General features: G+C 36.9%; 1 protein-coding gene across 2 annotated transcripts in view; it reads right to left on the bottom strand.

The window, feature by feature from the left end:
* Positions 1-7526: 7526 nt before the first annotated feature.
* The window catches only part of MAPK6 (mitogen-activated protein kinase 6), a 33895-nt gene continuing 18973 nt past the window's right edge, over positions 7527-22448 (bottom strand). For both annotated transcript variants that reach the window (XM_081050154.1, XM_081050155.1), the window contains exons 3-6: positions 21034-21178; positions 16196-16360; positions 11582-11783; positions 7527-9884 (exon numbers count right to left, since the gene is read on the bottom strand). In XM_081050154.1, the coding sequence (XP_080906280.1) occupies positions 8783-9884; positions 11582-11783; positions 16196-16360; positions 21034-21178 (1614 nt within the window). In that variant the 3' untranslated portion in view covers positions 7527-8782. The remainder of the gene's footprint in view (positions 9885-11581; positions 11784-16195; positions 16361-21033; positions 21179-22448) is intronic.

The raw sequence follows: 22448 nt of genomic DNA, 5'->3' as shown, positions 1-22448 counted from the left end.
ATGCTCCCAGTGCTCTTATCACTTAGGAAATTACAAGAGTTTTAGGAGTTTTGTGACAGAACCCGGGGCAGAGACCAATGTATTTTTTCTATTATCTCATAATTAATAATAATTTTAAGAATTATAATTGTAAATATGTACAATTTAAATTAATATACACATTTTTAAATTAAATATTGAACAATTGCTAAATTAGTAATTTAAAATTTAACACCACCAACAGAAAAGAAATATATTGAATGTTGTGACACTTGGCAGACATTTAGGTAAATCTTTATTCTAATTAAAAAAAAAAATCTGAAAAAACACCTAAGAATCAGGTGGCGTGAATTCTAGTCTTGATTCCATCACTGCCCAACTTGAGCAAGTTACTTAATTTCTCTATTTATGTATCCTTAATTTGCAGGTGCGGATAATAATACCTGAGCTACTTGACTTCTAAGGTTATTGTGAAAGTCACATGAAGTATAATAAAAGTATGCTTTAAAAATCATAAACACTATACACAAGTCAAAGAATTGTGATTAATAAAGCTATAGATTGACCTGATGAACACGAGACAAGCCAGTGGCATCAATGACTGGAGGACCCCAATGGGTCCTCTTGGAGAAGCAGTGCCCTCCGAATGGTCAAAAGGTGACTAAAACATAAGAGGAAAGAGATAGCTTATTGCCACGTGTTGTAGTTAACATTTGGGGACAATGTCCAGCTAAAAACGACCCTCCTGCCTGCCTTCCATTCTCCATCAACAAGGGTGGACTCCCAGCAGCAGTGTTTCATGAACATAACACTGCCACCTGGCCACAGTTACCTGCACTACGGGTGGGCCAATATGGCTTCCTTCCAGAGAAACTGGGAGAAACAGACAGAGGGGTGGACAGCCAGACAGAATAACTGTACATAACTGGGAGTTACATTTGAAGTTAAGAGCACGAGCAGCCATCCTTTGGACCAGGAAGTCTGGTTGGTAGAGAAAGAATGAGGAAGAGGTGAAAAATAGCCCAAGCTTCCTTGAGCTGCCAGGGCTCTCCAGCCTGGTTTTGGTTCTAAGGCTCAGTTCTTAAGCTGCATGAGTCACCCTTGAACCCTGATAAATCTCCTCTAGCATGAGATGGTTTTTCTTGCCAAAGGTCCTTAACTAAACATATAATCTAGGCCTGGCACATTTGGCAGAGTTAGGATTAACAGGAATAGTAAAGAGGCAGTTAAAAAACAAACTGCCTTGTACTCTTAACTGGGTCATGAACAGATCGTGCAAGCCTGACAGGTACAGTCATTCCAACAAAGCAAACAGGAAAAGAGACAACCAGCTCAGTCAGGAGTAATAGTCATTAACCTAAACTGCACCCACATTGGAAAAACGCCATTCAGGATAATAAACCTGCCAGACCAGACTATTTCCTGAGACTTTCAAACTGCTCTTAGGACTGCAACTTAGAGCTTGCTGGTTCTGAAGTCACACCTAAAGAACCCCAAAGTTAGAGTCCCCCTGTAAATTACAGAAAGTTGGAGAGCCATGCATATTATAACTTAACCTCAAAACTAATAGGCAAACCCCAGAACTATCAGAGCCTCTCTGCTCCATCAATCCAGAAGGAATTTAGAAAATAGCACTCATTATTAGTTTCTTTCATGCCTTCATTCATCTACCAAATGCTGAGTTTACTATGTGCCAAGCACTGTGTTAGGGGCTGGGGGTGCAGCAGTGAACAAAGCCAATGAAGTCCCTGCCTCAAGGAGCTCATATTCTAAGTGAAGGAGAGAAACAATAAAAAAATAAAAAAAGTAACATGTCGGTGTTGTGTGCTGGAAAGAAAAATCAAGAAGGGCTGGTGTAGGAGTGATGGATATATTCCTCTACGCAGACTATCAGGCACAGACCCTGTGGTAAGGTGACAATTGAACAGACTTCTAAGAAGGGAGCTTGACGGTAATGGGGCTCTGGGCCACAGGCTTTCCAGGCAGAGTGGAAGAGCTAGGAAACACCCACCAGCTGGAGGCAGTGGGCTCGCGGTGGGCGGTGGGGGGGGGGGGTGAGCAGTGGAGGGGCCTCGTGGGCCTCGGTAGAGACTTGCATGTTTCCTCTGAGGAGTCAGACTTTTTTTACTTGTATTTGTTTTTCCAGGACCCATCAGCTCCAGTTCAAGTAGTTGTTTCAATCTAGTTGTGGAGGACGCCGCTCAGTGGCCCATGTGGGGATGGAACTGGCAACCCTGTTGTTAAGAGCACCGGCTCTAACAGACTGAAGTAACCAGCCACCCCAAAGGAGTCATTCAGATTTTGAGTAACTTGAGGAGTGACATGACTTATTTAAAAGGATCACTCTGGCCGCCGTAGTGAGAAGAAACTGTATGGGGCCAGAGAGACCGGTTTGGAGGCTATTGCCACAGTTCTGGCAGACACATGATGGATTAGATCACATGGCAGCGGAGACGGTAAGACGTGGTCAGATCCCGACATTGCCACGATTCCCTGGAGGTTGGGATGTGGGTTTTCGGAGAAAGGAGTACAGGATGACTTACAAGGCTTTGGCTTCCAAATGAAGATGCTTATTCAGGGGGTCGGGGAGAGGGGGAGGCAATGCAGACTACTCAGCAAACACAGAAAGTGCACACAAACTCAGTCTAGTCTTCAGGGATCTGAGAGCTGCTTACGCTGCAGTTGGTCAGGCACAGGCCTGGGCTGGTGAGGAAGACCAAAAACTGGAGCCAGGAGTTGGGCAGAGCTGAGGAACAGTATGGCTAGAACACAAAGCCATCTGTATGTCAGGGCCATAAGTTAAGATACTTAGATAAGGGGATGCAAAGGTCAGAGTTTCAGTGCAATTTGGGAGGCAAGGCCAACATTCAAACAGGACAAGAGCAATGATAATTTATGAAATCCCAGGCATTACGCTACAAGGCTTTGTGTACAACATCTCCTTTAAGCCCTTGACAACCACCCCACAAATTGTCAATAGCCCTATTTTACACGGGAGGAAAATCAAGAGACTGAATAACCGACACAGGCTGGTGAGCAGCAGAATGTAGCTGTAAGCTTAGTTTGGATTTGCTGATGAAGCATGTGTGCTTCAAGACTATGCAATACTGCAAAGTTCAGTGTCTCCATTGGCAGCTAATGTGAACTCTGAGGTTCAAATTAGATGGGCGTGGGAGTGGTAAGCACAGTTGGAAGCAGAGTCCAAGTACACAGACAAATATGAATCCAAGTTTGTGGTTTACGTTGGGCATGAAAAAACAAGCCAGGACTGGAGTTTGAACCAGGAGCCCAGGACCTGGCACAGCACCACTCACCATACTGCAGGAGCACGAGGAGCTAGGCAAGGCCTTGCCGCCGCGGACAGTTGTAATGGAGGTAAGTATTCTGTTCAGCTAGATTTGTACCACCACCACTGCAATATACCAAGGCATGGAAGATAAACGTGCCAATCCAATGGAGTCTGCTTGTTAGACGTCTGCATTGGAAAGGGGACAGTGCTCCAATATGGGTGGTCAAATACCTCTTCAGGCAGACACTTGTTACATACCAACCATTGGTAGAGCTCACAGACTCTTCTCTTCACCCGGCTTATTTAAGGAAACTGCCCCAGCCACCACGAGGAACGAGCTCGGTGAGTTCACACTACTCTTTCAAAGGTAAACAATCTTGGGGTTGCAATACTTTTGTCTGTTCTTCCTCCAGTCAAATGGTAAGGATGCATTGAACACAAAATTTCATTCTCAATCTGTTTAAAAGGCAGATTGCACCCAGTCCAATGTAGCCATTAGAGAAGTAAGATCTATAAGCAGTATATTGATAAAGTCTAATCACCATGGTCACTATAGTGGGTTAAATTCAACATGGCACCATCCTGTTCAGAAGTTGTCCCAAGTCGACTGTATTGTTACGGTCAAGTAATTTGCTTCCATTGGTTAATAAGGTACATAGAGATGTGACACCCAAATGACAGAGAGTAAGTGAAACTGGACCCAGAACTCAGATCTCCCAGTTCCTACTTTGTCCTTTTTCTTCTCTAGCCAGTTTTAATATAAGATACTACACCCAGCAATTTTACTTCTAGATAGACGCCCTCAAGACGCTCATGTATGTTCACAAGAATTCTCACTGCAAACTTGTTCATAGGAGCAAAAGTTTGAAAGCAAATGTCATTTAAAAAAGATAAATACATTGCAACACAGCAATTAAAATGCAATCAGAGCTACATGTTATCAACAGTTCAATTTCAGGGACATGTTGAACAAAAAATGCAAAGTACAAAAAGCTACAAACAATATGCCATGAGATTTTACAACATGCAAACTATTACATGTTTACTAAATTATACATAGTAAAAGCATAAAACTATGCATGAGAATTATTCAGAAAAGTGCCTGCATCTGGGAGGTTTAAATAGATTCAATTGTATCCGTAGGTATTTATCTGATGCAAATCAACATTAGATGAATTGACAAAGCAATCCTAATATGAACAAGCAGAGGGTAAAAAACTACAATTCACTAATATTATGTACCCATTTAGTGTTGAATTCAAAACTAATAGAGGTTCTACTACTAGTTTTGAATTCAATAGGAACCGAAAAAGCTGACATTAGGAGGTAATTCAGTCACAGACGTGAGGACCAGCCCACTAAATAAATATGCTATATAATAAACACCAAAGCAAGTGGTGTATACATTTTTAAAAATTTTTATACACTTTTTCTATACGCTTGCAACCAAGTAACAACCAAAAAGGGGGGTGAGGTGGGTAATGTACAGGCTCCAAATTAAGACTAATTCCAAGCTTCAAAAATAGTACTAAAAATTGTGATGCCGATCCATCAATTTTGGGTATATAAAATCTGACACAGATCATCCCAAAACTCTGAAAGCTACACAACAGCTGGAACATTCCTCTAAGTCAGAATGAGTCATTTCAAAAGTAAATTATTTTTTAACATAAGCAAGATGGCAGAACAGGAAACCCAGACCTCACTATGCCCCACAGAAACACTGACCTAACTATGTATGGGCCAAAAACCCTTTGTGAGCTCCAGAAACCAATTAGGAAGTCACAGCAGTCCAGAAAACCTCAAAGCCAAGAACAGGTGCATAGAAATGGGTAAGAAATGCTGTTTCATTTGTACCATGTCAGCCCTTCTCCTAAGCCTGCATAGCTCATGATTGGGAGGAAAAGCCCCCCTCAAAACTTTCCCTTCGGGAGGGAAAGAGAAGAGTCGAACAACTGTCCTATGTTCCAAGCTTTTGGGGGCTGCTCAAGAGGCTAATTTCAGTCTCACTTGACTCAAAGCACCACTTTGGATGCCAGGGGGCCACTGAAAAGAAAAGCAAACTCAGCTGAGTTGTTGTAGAGCCAGAGAACCTGCAGTACCTGAGACGCACACCAAAAGGTGCAAAAGACTACAACCTCCAGAAAAAGAAACTGTCAAATCTGTTGAGGGGGCAGGGGGATTTCACACACAGAGATGACAAATCCCCATAAAAGAGAACCTGCAGTACCTGAGACACACACCAAAAGGTGCAAAAGACTACAACCTCCAGAAAAAGAAACTGTCAAATCTGTTGAGGGGGCAGGGGGATTTCATATATAGAGATGACAAATCCCCATAAAAGGTTTGAGATGCTCCCAGAATCTCTAGCTGGGATGACTGGTGAATATCTTCCCTAGTACAGAGCCAGTCTGTATACAAAGACAGGCAAAAGTGGCTTTTTTTCCCCAAATGCAAAAAAAATCACAACAAACAAAAGGCACATGAAGAAACAGGGAAACTGCCCAATGAAAGAAACAAAATCAATCTCCATAAACTGGCCAAAAATAAATGGAGATCTATGAATTACCTGACAGAATTCAAAATAACCATCTTAAAGAAGCTCAATGTGCTACAAGAGAACACAGACAGATAGTAAGTTGGTGCAAAAGTAACGGGGGTTTAAAACGTTAAAAATAATTTCAAAGACTGCTTTTACTTTTGCACCAACCTAATAAAACTACAGAATATCAAGAAAACAATGCAGGAACAAAATAAGAACACAACAAAGATAGAGCAACTATTAAGGAAATAAAAATTAGAGCATAGATAAAAGAGAGAATAGAAATGATCAACAAACCCTGAGCTATACTAAGCAAAAAAAGAGAAAAGACTCAAATAACATAAATCAAAAATGAAGGAGATACTACTACTGATATAGAAATAAAAAGGGATCATAAGAGGCTATGATGAATAATTATATGCCAACAAGTTGGATAGTCTAGAAAAAAATGGATACATTTCTAGAAACATGCAAACTACCAATAGTGAACTGTAAAAATATTACAAATTTGAACCGGCCTATAACTAGTAATAAGAATGAATCAAAAACCTCCCAACAAAGTCCAGGACCACATGGTTTTACCGCAGAAGTCTCCCAAACATTTAAAGAACACCAATCCTTCTCAAACTCTTCTAAAAAACTGAGAGGAGGGAACACTTCTAAACTCATTGTGTGAGGCCAGCATTATTTTGATAATAAAGTCAGACAAAGATATTGTAAGAAAACTACAGACCAACACACCTGATGAATACTGATACTAAACTCCTCAATACTAGCAAACTGAATCCAACAGCACATTAGAAGGATTATACGTCACAACCAAGTGGGAATCCTAGAATATAAGAATGATTCAACTTATAAAAATCAATCAATTTAATATGCCACATTACCAGAAAGGACAAAACCACAATTATCTCAATTGATACAGAAAAAGCATTTGACAAAATTCAACACCTTTTCATGATTTAAAAAACAAACAACAAAAACCACTCAACAGCTAGCAATAGAATGAAATTACTTCAACATAATAAAGGCCATATATGAAAATTTGCAGCTAACATACCAATGGTGAAAAACAGAAAGCTTCCCCTCCGGAGGCTTGCCTGTTTAAGGTAACTTGAGTACATATTTAAATCCACAACATGCAACAGTGACAGTCATCCAGAAAATATTTGCATTTTTTAAAGCTTGTGTATCCAGATGAAATAAATGAATAGGTCATTGAGCAGGCAGAAGTCCAGATATTAATAGACCTGGCTCTGTACAAAGTAAGGATGGAAGACAAACAGAAAGTGGGGTTAAAGGAAAAATGGTTTACATAAGTTTTGAAATAAAACAGTCATGCACCGAATGATGTTTCAGTCAACGACAGACGTATGAAACAGTGCTATACCAGGTAGCCTAGGTGTGTAGTAAGCTGTACCATCTAGGTTTGTGTAAGTACACGCTGTGATGTTTGCACAACAACAAAATCACCTATCGATGCACTGATCAGAATGCACCCCTGTCCGTTAACTGGCGTATGCTATAAGGTAAGTCAACAAGAAATTTTTTTGTGGAGAAAAAAAACCCTTTTCCTTCTAAGCCTTTTAGCCTAACGTAGTTTAAACTACAGCCACAATTCAAAGACGCTGAAAAGTAGAACTAAAGATTCTGCTAGTAATTTTCATTCCAGCAGGTAATTTTCATTACCTAAAGAGTTAAACAGGAGCCATATTTGCTGGCCATGTTTTATTTGTCCTTTTTCTTTAAACATGATAACCAAAGATACAGACAGTATTCAATAAAATAAAATAGATGAAACAAATTCTAAGAGACTGCAATGCCACATGCTACATTTAACCTAATTTTATTCATGCTTTGCCTCAGGATGGGGAAGAGATCATTCAGTAAAAACATACAATAAAAACAAAATATGTCTTATCATGTACAACTTTTAAACTACAATAATGATGTACCTTAATTATTTCCATGCACACAAGTCTAACATTACAATTTTTTTTTAAAAAATAAACACAATTAAGACTTCTAGGAGCATTTTATAATAAAGTAATTCCTAATTTTTCTTTATAGATAGATCAAGCACCTCCAAAATACAAATTCCTATACACAGTGAGCGCTTTACTTAAAATGAATACTTAAGTAAATTAAGTACGTGGACAGCCTTAGGATAAGCTGACATTATATATTCAGCTAAGTAGGCAACAAATCAGTGCCAAATGGAAAAAGTGTATTTGCAAATAAATTTCAAAAACTAAGTTAACTTTTTATAATTAAATACAGAAAATATACTGATTTGCTAAAATAAATAAGATGTGATGTAGTAACACTTCACTATAAAGAATGTATAACAGAACATTTATAAATGGTGAGTGAATCTTATTAAGAATAGTTTACGCTGGCTAAATAGAAGTGCATATCGTGAAGCACTACGGGTGGTATATGTTTTGCCACATACTTTTGTTACCTTGAGGTAGATAACACATGTGTACCAAATTCGGCATTCATTTGCAGTTGCTGCTGGTATCATGTGTTTTAAGAAATGTGTACAGTATGAAAAACTTGAAAATACTCATGAATGAAAAATGTTTTAGGAAAAAAAATAGATATTTTCATGCAATTATGTACAGTCTCACTGTGTAAATTTCAAGGCAAGATTTTTGTTTCCTGTAAAACAGATCATTGTTCTATGAGAGAATGTTTCTTGTCTTAGTGCATTTCTTTTGTCTCCTCCTGCATTGCATTATTTTGCTCTATCTTTATTTTTGTGTGCAAACGACATGCCAGTTAAAATGAAAACCATCTCACATGTAGAAAAAAAGTCTGGATTTTTAAAACCAAAAACTAATAAAATCCTTTCTAAATGACACCATCTGATTCAAGTAAAAAAAAAAAAAATGACTTAAACACTAGTAATAAAAAAGACAAACACATTTCATGAAGAATACAAAGAGAAATGTCTGCTGAGTGTTTTAATTCAGATGTTTCAGAATGCTGCTGTATGTTTTATGAGGGATCTGAGGGGAAGATTTCATTGCAGAAGGTGTTAATGTGGCCTGTATTGACTTAAGTGGTGACCCCACTGGACTGTGAAACTGCGGGATGCCTATGGATTCAAGCTGCTTGTTAAAGAGGAACTCCCCACTGTTATCCAGAAATCCTTCCTCATTTCCTCTCTCCCCAAGCTTCCCATCCTCTACAGGCTCAGTTTCTAGCATCTCAGTATCTTCTTTCCTGCTAAAGAACTTGTCCAAGTAACTGGTGTAAGTGATTTCCTTCTCAATTTGTTCATCTTTCCTTACCTCACAACAAAACTGATTTATGAGAAAACAGTCTTCCCCACCACTTACAAACTGGCTATCCCAAGAAGACTGATACAAAGCTTCTAATTGAGCCAAATTTGCCATTCCTTTTTCCTGTTTTTCTCGGCTTACTGACTTTGATATCAAAGTTTTCAATTCTAGCTGTGACACTGAGCTATTCAAGTCATTTAATTTATCAACAACATCAGTAGGCTCATGTTGTGAACTAAGCTGAATAGTTCCTGCAATAAAGGAATCAAAGTCAAATCCCTGGTTCTTTTCCCTTTCTTTTTCAGCCAGTTGCTGTGATGCTTCCTCTAGAGCTATCTGGGCTTTAACCAATCCATTCCTTTCACATTTTGACTTGCCTTTCTTATCTGATTTTTCTTTGCTTTGTTCCTTCCAATTGGAAAGATCTATAATAAGCTTGGGTTCATAGTAATGGTTAACTTCACTCTCTCTCCAAACTAAGTTATCTAAATATGACGATGACCTCATTTTGTAGTTACAAGTATGGCTACACTCCAGATCACAATATTTGTTTTCATGATGATCTGAGTACTGCCAACAAGGCTCAGTAGAGTAATTGGCATCAAAAGCAGGATCCTCCAAATACTTTTCCCGATCTCCATCCAAATATTTTCGAGGATCAACTTGTACTTCTTCTTCATCAGTGACATCAGACAGAGCTCTTGGGTCAAGCTGAACTTCTTCAATATCAAAGTTGTTATGTATCGGCCAATCATGATCTGAAAATTGGCAATCATGGTACCTGAAAAAACAATCAATACATTAGTGTTAGTCCAGGTGTATGATTTTATTTTCAAGTTTACTGAGAGCCCAGTATGTGAAAGCACTGTGGTAGGTCTATGAGGGGATAACAGGAGTGTTACCCCCTCACAGGAGCCTTCCCTGCCCTCCAGGAACTTATTATCTTAATAGATAGGTAAGACCTTTTACTATATAAAACAATATGAGGCAATATTTGGTAATTACTAATGAAGTGTATATATATATATATATATATATATAAAATTATAATAAAACTGAGTCTTCCATTCTTAAGACTAATTATCATTTCACACTTATTTTCTCTTTTCTCTGTTCTATTTTCCATCCACCTCAAACACAACTGCAAATAAACATGCAAATGGCTGGCATGTCTACAGTTTAATTCTAACAGTTTCACGCAGAGAAAAAACACTTTATGGCCACAAAATGCAAATCTCTAATCTTAATCAGGTCTCTTACAGATTTTCACTCTATTGGTAATAGGCAGACTAGAAAGAGTCAAGGTTGATAGAACTCATCACCACGAATAGGAAAAAAAAAAACACCTCTCCATGTGTATGTGCTACAACTGAATGTAGTGTCCTCTTACTGACACTTTACAGCAAGGTGAATACACCAGGTCCAAGCAGAAACTGATTGAGACACATGGTTGGGGGATGGGAAGAAGGAAACAGAAAAGACTTAACTAAGTCTGATAGAAAATGTGGAGATTGGAAGACATTTGGGTATGTGTGAAAAGAACTGTATGTAGGTGGTAGAAATGCTCATGTAGAGAAAAAAAGGTGGTTGGTAGATGTGTGTAAACTTATTCACAATCCACATTTTAAGAGGAAAAATACAATGAGTAAACAAAAAATTTCAACATTAACTACTTCTTTAATTATTAATTGGCAATCATTTTTCTTTTAAACAGAATACATGAAATCTTGAAGTTTTAAGACTGTCATTAGTGATTCCCAAACCTGGCTAAACAATAAAATCACCTGAAGATTTTAAAGAATACTGATTTGTTATCATTATATGCTATCACCTGACTTTGAAGCAGAATTATATCCAAACTTCACAAAAAATTTAGAAATCCTAAAAGGAGGCCGAGGGAAGAAATTCTGTAACTTAAATGTGTAATATTATCCATTTTCATGTTTCATCCAGTTCAGACTAGAAAAGTTTCTTATACTGAACCTGTGTTAAGCCTTCCAAAATTAATTTTGTCACGAGAAAAACATATTTGAATATACATACTGCCGTGAGTCAAAAATAATTTATTTATATCCTAAGACATAATGGATTCTATGTAAAAATTTGAGACATTTATGGAAATACCTTATTGAATAAAGTTGAGACTTCTCATCCAACATCTTTAAAAATTTTGACAGTCATAAAAGCAATAGTTTAAAATGGTTTACACTTCCAACCTTCAACCCTCACATTTAAAGGACCTTGTAATTTTATTAACTAAACATGTCTAAATGGCTTTGTAAATGTTTCAAAATAGCATTTAACTTACATAAAGGCTACTCAGAGATATTGATAAGTTTAGCAGAAACCGAAAGACACCATTACTAAATTTTTAAGAATTCTACATTGTATTATATATAATTTTAAAGTAAAACTCAACGCATTATGGTTTATTGAAAACACAATAAATGATATTTTTCTAATTTAGGATCAATTTACCTTTCCCAGTTATAAATGTGACTATGAGTTTCATCCATAAGCAAAATATCATCAACTTCATCTTCAATATGAAAAGGATGACTTGATATTGGCTCATCCATTGGAAAAGAATATATGCTCATGTAAGGATGGGAAAGCGCTTCTTCTGCTGTCAACCGATCCATGGGGCTAAATGTCAAAATTTGTTCCAGGAAATCCAGTGCTGCAAAAAAGGGATGAAATACCTTAGGTCCACGAACCCATAACGGGAAAAAAGGGACTATACAATTGAAAGGTAAGTTAACTTTTGTCAGAGAAATAAAACTAGCTTACCTGATTTATAAATTAAAAAGAAAAAACATTTATTCAATAAACATAGTAAAAATTTGAAATGTACCCCAATCTCATTTTGTGTCCAATTAGAAAAGAAAAGGAATCCATTAATTTGAACCATATGAAACTTCCATTTTTGTCAATGTTCAAATAACAGTAATGTCATGTGGCTCTGCAACTAACTTAACTGACTTACTAGGTGACTTAAGCTTGCTGAACTTCAGTTTCTTCACGTGTAAAAATGGATAAATGCATGGATAGATAAGTAGATAGACAGATATGACATATACAGTGTAAAAATTCAAAAACCTAGTGCCTAGTGCTTAATAAAAAGCCCTTTCCCTTTCCTTCCTTCATCTGACCAGCTGTTGTACTAATTAGTTCATCTTTGTTCACACCAGTCTCACGCCGGCATATCACACAATGCACTTGATCATTTTAGAGCTCTGGTGGAGCTACCATACACCCAATTGTTCCCACTAACTCAGTCTGCTAGGCCTTTCTAAGCTCCTTGCCCAGCCTGAATCACACTACCACAGGTCTAAAGGTTGCCCTTATAACACCACACATTCATATGCCTTATGATTTATAACTGAATCTTCAACTCTGAATCACTGCCACCATCTCCTTTGTCTGCTCCCTAGTCAGAGTACTGATAAAAGCTTATGCAAAATCACTTACATATCTGGCTCACTACAAACTCATACTGTAGAATTTCAACTTAGCCTTTGCTATTGCTCAGCACTGTTCTACACCATTTCTTTATGCTCTCAATCTTCTCTATCATTCAAAACTGATAAACCCACTTTCATTTATCTCAATTCTTACTTCTTCACTACGGTCTACCACACATCCTCTTATCCTTACCTTCCTGTCTCAAAGGAAAAGAAAATCCTTCTCTCTAAAACTGAGCTTTACTCTAGAAAAGACCCTATTCACATGATCTCAGTCAATCCTCAAATCAGTCCAATAAATACTAAAGAGAAGAAACCTAAAGGCTCACTGCTATTCATGCCCTTCAGTGACCCAGGGCTGAGGTTCCTTCCTGTGGGCCCCTTCTTTTCCCCACTCCTCTGTATTATATTACCCTCATCTAGAAAGTCATTCACAATACATCAGGAGGTTCTTGGCTCTCCTGCAAAAAACATCAGTCTTAATTAGCACAGGGCCCATGTGTCTGAAGGCAAGAGAAACTCTAAGGCACAGAGTTATGGATGGTTGACCCAGCACAATCACCATTCTTAGAGGGAAGGAGGAGGTATATCTAACTACACAAAAAGAGTATACTCTAAAATCCCTAGCATCTGAGAACTGTAGGCAGGGGATGAAGAGAGAAAGAAATGTGAAAGAAACTAGCCAGGCTGAGCCCCCAAGTGTATGCATATATAGCACATTTCAATCATGATACATAGTTCTATTGGACAGCACTGCTCTGGAGGAAATCAGTCTATTTGCAACAATGGTTTTGAAGCGTGCTAAGATATAGAAAATTATGGTAAACTACAGAGAAAGGGAAGATGAGAGGTAAGTATGGAGGGAAATGAAAAACAGGGTATTCGTCTGAAGATATTAACCAGTGTAGGGTTTCTAGTAGTCTAAATATGTCAATTCATTTGGACTTAATCTTGTTTTTTTCCTCTGAAAATCATGAATAGAGTATAAGAAAACATCTATTATTCTTACTAAGTTCCCAATGTCTCAGAATGTGCTCTGCCCAAAAGAAAAACTCCAATTCTAAACAAGAAGAAACAGGTGTGGAGCATATCTATGTAGTAAATCTTTATAGTCTTAGGAATTTAAACACCCTACATTGCACTTGTATGTGAGCAGTTCTGCCACTTGTGAATACCAAAGATCTTTGCCCAACGGTTAATTTAATGAATCCATTATCAAAGATATTCATCAACACATTACGAATAAATCCCAGCCATCAGCCAAACATTCAGGTTGGTTTATAGCTAAGATAAAACATGGTCCCCACCCTGATGAGGCAAGGAAAACAGAAGATTCAAATTTAGGTAGATTAAAAATGCTTCAACAGCAATGTCCTGTATTTCGAGCGTGTCTCTTTTGATAAGACACAGCAACAGAGCCAATGACTCACTCCAAAGCCGATCCATATTAACCCTGAGCAGTGTCTTTCAACCTGACTGAGAAGAGTCATACCTGTAGAGGGCTTTAAAAACACAGACACCTGCCCTGCTCCCCACCTCACCTCTGGAATGATTTAATAGTCTGCATTTTTAAATAGCTCCCACAGACAACACTGAGGCATAGTCAAGTGCTATGTAACTGCTTTCAGTTACGAACAGGGATGGCAGGCACGACAGTGACTACAAGGTTAGGAGCAAGAGAGCCAGCCATGTAATGTGATTGTGAAGACAGACTCCAAGACCGCTTAGAATACAGAACTACTGAAAAGGAAGCCCGCAAAACCTGTTGAAATTAAATATAGCTGTTTTCTTTTTATCTGGCATTTACTATGAGTTCCAAACATATCTGACGGGAAGAAAAAGATAATGTCATGATTTTGTCATCCAATGCCTAACTATTTCTCAAAACATTTGCTACTTTAAAACACTTTGACACAAACTTACCTGAACCACATTTAATGATCGGAGTTGGTGACATGAATAATGGATGTATATAGTTCACAGAAAGTTTAGATGTTTACGAAACTATATATCACTAACTGTTTGATTCATGAGAACTATAAAATCCCGACAGTGATGTATTTTAATACAGTATGATAATTGTTAAAGATATAAGGCGCAATCAACTTTTTTAAAACAATTTAGTTTCAGGTGTACAAAACAATGTAATAGTTAGATATTTCGCCCCTCATAAAGTGATAAACCCTCTCCCTGAATCTATTGCCCCTCTGACATTATATATATCTATTACAATTCTAAAGATTCTATTCCCTATGCTGTACTCCATATCCCATGACTATATATATATATATATATATATATACATACATATACATATATATATGTGTGTGTGTGTATATATATATAAAATTATAGTTGATACATAATATTATTCAGCTTCAGCGTCAGGTGTACAGTGTAGTGGTCAGGCATCTGCACTGTCCATGAAGTGGTCTCCCTAAGAAGACATTTGCCATCCGACACCCTACAGAATCTTTACATTATTGATTATATTCCCCAAACTGTCTTTCATATCCCTGTGGCAATACTGTAGTTACCAATTTATGCTGTCTAATCCCTTCTCTTCTCCCTCATCCCCACCCCTTCCCATATAGCAACCATCAGTTTTTCCTCTATATCTCTGAGACTATTTCTATTTAGTTTTCAGTTCTTTAAATTCCACATATAAGTGAGATCATATGGTACTTGTCTTTCTCCGATTGACTTATTTCACTTAGCATAACGTTCTCTAGGTCGATCCATATCGTTGCAAGTGGTAAGATTTCATTCTTCTTTATAGCTGAGTAATACTCCATTGTATAAATGTACCACAGCTTCTAAGGCACAATCAACTTTTTAAAAAGGTATTTTCAACTCTAATGCTTGTCCTTAAAAAATGTTCTTATTACAGATAACTACTGCAAGAGTTAAAGACTTTTGTATCTTATTTGTATCAATAAATCTAAAGATATGTCACTGTATATTTTGAGACATGATTGCTTTAGTGGTCAACAAAGTTATGATTCTCTCCAAGTTCCTACTACTTCCAAGTTTGCAGAAATTCTCATATTAGCGCTTAATACTAACGCTAATCCACAAACTCTTACATGCTGTGTTTGCTCATATGGAGTTTTGCTCTTTCCTCCATCTCCTCCTTGCCCTAAAGCCTTTGCTTTCCCTCCACTGCCTGACTCAATTCGCTCTTTCATATCTAAATCACATTCATACTTATACCCACACTTATCACATAACCCTCATGGGACTCCATTACAGCTTAGTGAGGGCCAATGATTCAATATGCTCATCTATGGTAGATAACTTCCAGCTTACAGAGATGTAAGCTGGAAAAGTAAATGGAGTTAGAACCAGAAGAGAGGGATGCACTTTTTAGAATGGAAAATTATTCAGAGGAGCAAAGAAACAGATCCCAGCCTAAGTGCCAGGCCAAAAAAGGGAAAGTGAGAGTTTAAGTTTTAAGTATATTTTAAATATCTAAAAGACTATTTGGGAGAAAGCCACACATCTAAAGATAAAAAGCTAAAACTTCCCTACACAGATCCTGCTTTCTTACACTTACGCGCGCACACACACGCGCGCGCACATACACACACACACAAATTACATGATGGTTATTCTTGAGTCACAATACCTTCTCGACTAATTCCCGGAAGCAGCTGAGTTAAAGGTTTGTGTGGCTCAGTCATGTCGTTTCTAATGTAAACTGGAATTACACTGAGAAGCTCCTGACGATCTTCCTCATGTACAACAGGAATAGATTCTAAAATCAGCTGCATCTGTTCAAGTTCATGTGCACCTGAGATTAAAAAAATACCAAATACAACATAAATCAACACATTTCTCAATATTTATTTGGCAATAAACATTGTAAAGCTATAAGCAACTAACTTAAATATTGTAATGACCACTGGGGGGAAGTGGTTTTAACTGAATCATCAATCAGCAGGTTTCACTGTTTTGAATATCATCAGTCTTCTCAAAAAGCCTATCTATTTCAATTTATACTCACTGATATATTTAGTTTTAGCTCTCTGTTTCCACTGTGCCACTGGAACTAACTACTACTGTTAGCTGTACAACTAACTGGCTATAATTTTGGGAATATTTAACATGGTGATGACTTGATTTCATCATCAATAAAATGGAGGGTTGTACTAGATTTGTGAAACAAAAAGTTTTTTAGTTATATGTTAGACTCAGTTGACAGTTCAGGACCATTATTAACAGAGGAAACTTTACGCTACTAAAAAAACAACAACAATTCAGTTTGCTTTTCCACTAATTTCTAGAAATTCATTCAACATTAGTGCCTACTATAAGCAAGGCACTTCAGCATACAGCTGTGAAACAAAACAGACCAAGTCCCTACCTTCATGGAACTTACAATCTAGTGGAGGAAGACAGATAATAACTGTAAACATTTATGTTGAATGGTGACAAATGCTATGAAGAAAAGTAGAGTAAGCTAAAGGGGCTAGAGAGCAGTATTGGGGGTACAGTTGTTAATATATATAAGATGACCAAAGAAGGCCTCACTGAGAAGCGGAAAGTTCAGTAAATTAGGGAACACACCATACATTCATATGGAGGGAGTTCCAGGAAGATGGGAAAAAACCCAAAGGCGGGTCCAAGAAACAACAATTAGGCAAGTGTAGCTGAAATAGATGGCTGCGGGGAGGTAACAGGAGATGAGGTCAGAGTGATACCATGACACAAAGAGTTTGCTTTATCCTGAACTGGATGAGAAGCCATTTTTGAGCAGAGAAATGACATAATCTGATTTATGTTTTCAGAGAACTACTATGGCTGCTATGTGGTAACTGGACTACAGATAGCAAACATTGAAGCAGGAAACCCAATTAGAAAGTCCTGCATTAGACCAGAAGAGACATAAGGGTTGACTGAACTGGGGGGAGGGGAACAGTGATAGAGACTAATTATAAGCAGTTAGATTCCAGATATATTTTTAAGAAAAAGCCCACAGGATCTCTATTGACAAAAGTGAAGGACAACGCCAAGATTTTGGCCTGAACAACTAAAAAGTGGGTCTGGTTTACTACGATGAGGAAGACAGCAGAAAGAGAAAGTAAGAGGGAGAAATATCAGGAGCTCAGTTTTGGATAGGTTAAATTTGAGAAGCTATTAGACATCCAATGGATATATTAAGTAGTATCAAAAAATATGGCTAGGATACTTCCTGTAAGTTAAAAACACATAGATTTCCAATGAATGCTCAGTCCTTGCCATTTATTGCTCTATGCGTTTGAGGCCTATACCCAATAAACACTTAGATCTCGCTTGTGCTGCTTTTATTGAATGGTTCAAAAACTTACCAATAAAGTAGGACAAGAAAACGATAGCTGGATCTTTCAAATAATTTCATAAACAATTGCCATTAATTAAATGTTTAAAGTTCACATGAGTTTAAGATCAAAATTATGTTATTTAAAAATGGTTTTTTAATCCAATTCTTTTTATTGCTATATGTAAACAATGTGTGAATATGCCAAGTGAACTTTTAAAAATATATTACCTTTGTATAATCAATACAGCAGTAAATTTTGATCCCATTTCATACAACTTGGAGCATGATCTAATGATTTTAAATTAAACAAATTAAATTTTTGGTGCTTGCTTTGGAAGCACATATATTAAACAAATTATGTTCCTGGTAAAATATTCATTACTGTAGCAGCTTTAAAACATGTCCACAAATGCTTTGATACTCTTCACTTCAAAGGGTAGAATCCAATTCCACATCCCTTGAGTGTGAGGTGTATTTAGTGACTTGCTTCTAACACATAAAATACAGCTGAAGTGATAGCGTCAATTCTGAGTATAGGTCACAAAAAGATATTTTGCATTTATGGTCACTGATTTTTGACAAGAGGGTAAAGGCAATTCAATGGAGAAAGAATAATCTTTTTCACAAATAATGGGGGATAACTGGATATCCACATGCAAAAGAATGAAGTTGGACCCCTACCTCACACCATACATAAAAATTAACTCAAAACAGATCACAGACCTAAATTTAAAAGCTAACATTAGGGGTTAGGCAATGGTTTCATAAATATGACACCAAAATTAGAAGTGACAAAAGAAAAAAGATTAAAATTAGACTTCATCAAATTAAAATCGTGTTTCAAAAGACATCATCTAGAAAATGAAAAAGATAATCCACAGAATGGGAGAAAATAACTGCAAGTTATGCATCTGATAAGTGATTTCTATCCAGAATATGTAAAGAACTCTTACACCTCAATTATACAAAAACAACCCAATTACAAAATAGGCAATGGATCAGGATAGATATTTCTCCAAAGAAGATATGGCCAATGAGACACATCATTAGTCATTAGGGAAATGCAAATCAAAACCACAATGAAATATCCAAAAAGACAGACAAATAAGACCGACTACACTTTAAACAAGTGTTGGTGAGAATGGGGAGAAACTGGAACTCTCATATAGTGTTGGTGGGAATGTAAGGATGTAAAGTTTTGGAAAATGGTCTGGCATTTCTTCAAACAGTTAAACAACATAGATACTGCTAAAGGTTATAGGGTATCTTTCAGGAGGGACAAAAATGTTCTAAAATTAGATGGTTATACAATCCTATGAATACATTTTAAAAATATTGCACTGTACATTTTAAATGGGTGAATTGTAATGGTATGTGAAGTATATCTTGATAAAACTTTTAAAACAAGGTATGTTAACTTTCTCCTTGCTCTCTCTTTTGTATCATTCATTCTTCTGTGGGAAGCCAGCTGCCATATTGTGAACTCGCAAGCAATACTATGGAGACACGCCATGGGGAGGAACTGAGGCCTCTTGCTAAGAGTCATGTGAGCAAACTATCTAGAAGTGGATCCTCCTACCCAATACAAGCCTTCAGATTAGCCCCAAACAACATCTTGCCTAAGCAAATCTGATCTAGAACCACCTACCTAAGCCACTCCCAAATTCCTGACTCACAGAAACTGAGATAATACCTGTTTATTGTATAAGCCACTAAGCTGTGATACAAGTTGTCACATAGCAACAAATAACACAATAATTATTTTATATATGCTGGAAGGTCCTTGAGTATCAGGAATATAACCTCCAATTACAGTATTGTTCCTCAGAAAAAGTTCAATCCAGAAATCACTAGTATTTTTCTCTGTCTTCTAAATTCAAATTCAATCACTATCACACATAATGGAAGAAATTTCAGATAAATTTAGAGAAAAAAATTACAAAGGATTGGTTAATGTTACATAAGCTGAGCGCTGTAAGACGTATTGGCATTAAAAAAAAATTAAGGGCATTTACGCATACCATACTTTCATCAACAATGCTCTCCTATGCACCCTAACCTTTCTTTTATTAATCCTTCTTTTGTAATCAGGCCCTGCTCCATTCCCTTCCTTCTGCTCTTAGCACAAATTAGGCGTGGTGGGAGAGGCCCCTCTAAGATTGCTAGAGAGGAATAAAAGTGTCAAAAGAGAGAACAGACGTAAATCACCATCATATCACTTCTCTCAAAATATCTTCAGTACCCTACTACTGCCTAGTTTTTCAAATGGAAACTCCTCTGCCTACTTTCTAAGTATTTTGGCCCCATCTTAACTAGTCATAAATATTATTATTTGACACCTTGCTTTCATCAAATTTTTCTCACTAATTGATGAACATTCAGGCTCATGCCCTTATTTTTAGATATCCTTAAGTAGATACCACTTTTCCTCTCTTTTTACGTATCAAAATTCTATTCCTATGCAGTGAAAAATCCTTTGATGCCTTTATGCCTTCAGCTATCACTGATGTAATAGTCCCTCAAAGTTTGCAGCTCTTATAGTTTGTACTAAGTAATTTTATACAAACTCATACTTTGCTTTATGATAGTTGGTATTTTTTCATGGATTATTCACCTCTGCTCATCTTGACTAAATTTTCTCTCTCACACTTCTTTGGAATCCCTCATAACACCAAACTCAGCGAAAAATTACTTGTTTGGTTGTTTCCAAAAGGTCACAACAGTCAGGCAAAGGGATATGGCAGTTCAACAACAGGGATGATTGGGGGGCGGGCAAAGAAAGAATTATTGGATTTTTCAATGACAGCTAAAAAATTTCACTGGGAAGTAACAGCCATTGACAGAATGAGGCAACTGAGGTGTCAGATAACACAGATGACCAACAAGTCGTATGGATCTCTAAAATACGAAATTACATTTAAGAAACAAGATATATACAAAAGAATACTATAATTCTGACTAAATTTACTAAGTAAACAATTCAGTGAATATGTGAATAAGACTTCTCAATTTTTAAATATTAAAAACACCACTTTCTCTTTAACATGTTAATATTCCAAACTATAATAAATTGTTTTAAATCTTATATAAATCTTACTTCACAGATACATGCAAAATTATTTCTCTTTGGGATTTTTTTTCCCTATGAATTTTAAATTTCTAACCTGCAAAGAGGGTTTTACCAGTCAGCATTTCAGCAAAGATACAGCCTGCAGCCCACATGTCAATGGCTTTAGTATAATTATTAGGAGAAAGTAAAAGACGTGGAGATCTGTACCATTTAGTAACCAATCCTTCAGAAAGATGACCCTGAAAAAAAAAAACCAAAAAACATACTTTAGTTCTTTTTTTACTTTAGCTGAAGAACAGTACATAAAACTTATTCATTAAAGATTCCTTGGCCTACAGAAACAAAACAAAAAGAACCTGTAATTGTGAAATCTTAGTAACATTGATTTCTACGCCTATTTTCAAAGCTCTTGCACTTTTGAGGCGTGTATCTCCCTGGGATATACCATCTATAAGAAGATGTTCACCTGAAGTCTGCTGACCAAAATATACCATAAGAATTTAGTGCTAGCTCTAGGCTACACAATCAAAACATGTTTCAGAAGAGGAATTGTTTTTCACTTCAAGTCTTAAGTTAATTAAGGAGCAGTTATGCTTCAAACCAATGAGAGAAAGGTAAGGAAGAGCACCAGAGGTGCTACTTATAAACCAAAGCCAACGTCCTTACTGACAACCCAGCGGACCTGGCTCTACTACATATCCCATTCCTAATCAATCTTACGACTTTACAGTTATAAAGCGCTTGACAAAATCAGTTATACATATATCGCCTTGTTTCATCCTCAAAACAACCCTGAGTGATTGTGAAGACAGATAGCCATTAACTCCATCTTACAGGAGCAATAACAAATAGATTTAGCAATCTGCTTAAAAGTCATATAGCTTAATTGGATACAGAAATGGAATTCATTTTTAGATAGTGTAACTCTTAGTTCAATATTCTATCCACAGTAATTCCCTGTTACCCATAAAGAGGATGTGGTCATCCATTTTCAATACTCGATTTCTATGTTAAAAGTTTTTTTTTAATTAAGTTATATTATACTTAATGTGAAATGATACTTGTGAATGAAAAGATTTTAGACATGTGCTATGGGAAGCCAAACAAGCAGGGCTCCTAGGGGTTCTTCATAACCACAGCAGCTCCGCTTCTATATTTTAAACATTAGGGTCCTGTACACCATTTCATTTGAAAACTAAAAGACCAAGGTTTGGTTCGGAAAAAAGTAATGCCTTGTCCGAAGGCAAGTTGTTATCTAATGCAAAGCTACTAGGAATCCTTTTGGCTATTCGTATTGCCTATTTTATCTTTATGCAAATTTAAATTTCAAACTAAATTAAGTTTGCCTAAATACGGCATAACAGAATAGCCTTGACTCAAAGGAACAAAAGAAGACCTTAAGTTGAAATAGCATTCCTCCCTTACCTTCAGATAAGACAATACTTATGCCCTAAACATGTAAGACTATATCCCACTTTTAGACAAGGGAGAATTTGTTATAAGTGTATT

The sequence above is a fragment of the Rhinolophus hipposideros genome (assembly GCF_964194185.1).
Source record: "Rhinolophus hipposideros genome assembly, chromosome: 5".
Lineage (NCBI taxonomy): Eukaryota > Metazoa > Chordata > Mammalia > Chiroptera > Rhinolophidae > Rhinolophus > Rhinolophus hipposideros.
This window is presented reverse-complemented; position numbering and strand designations above follow the sequence as displayed.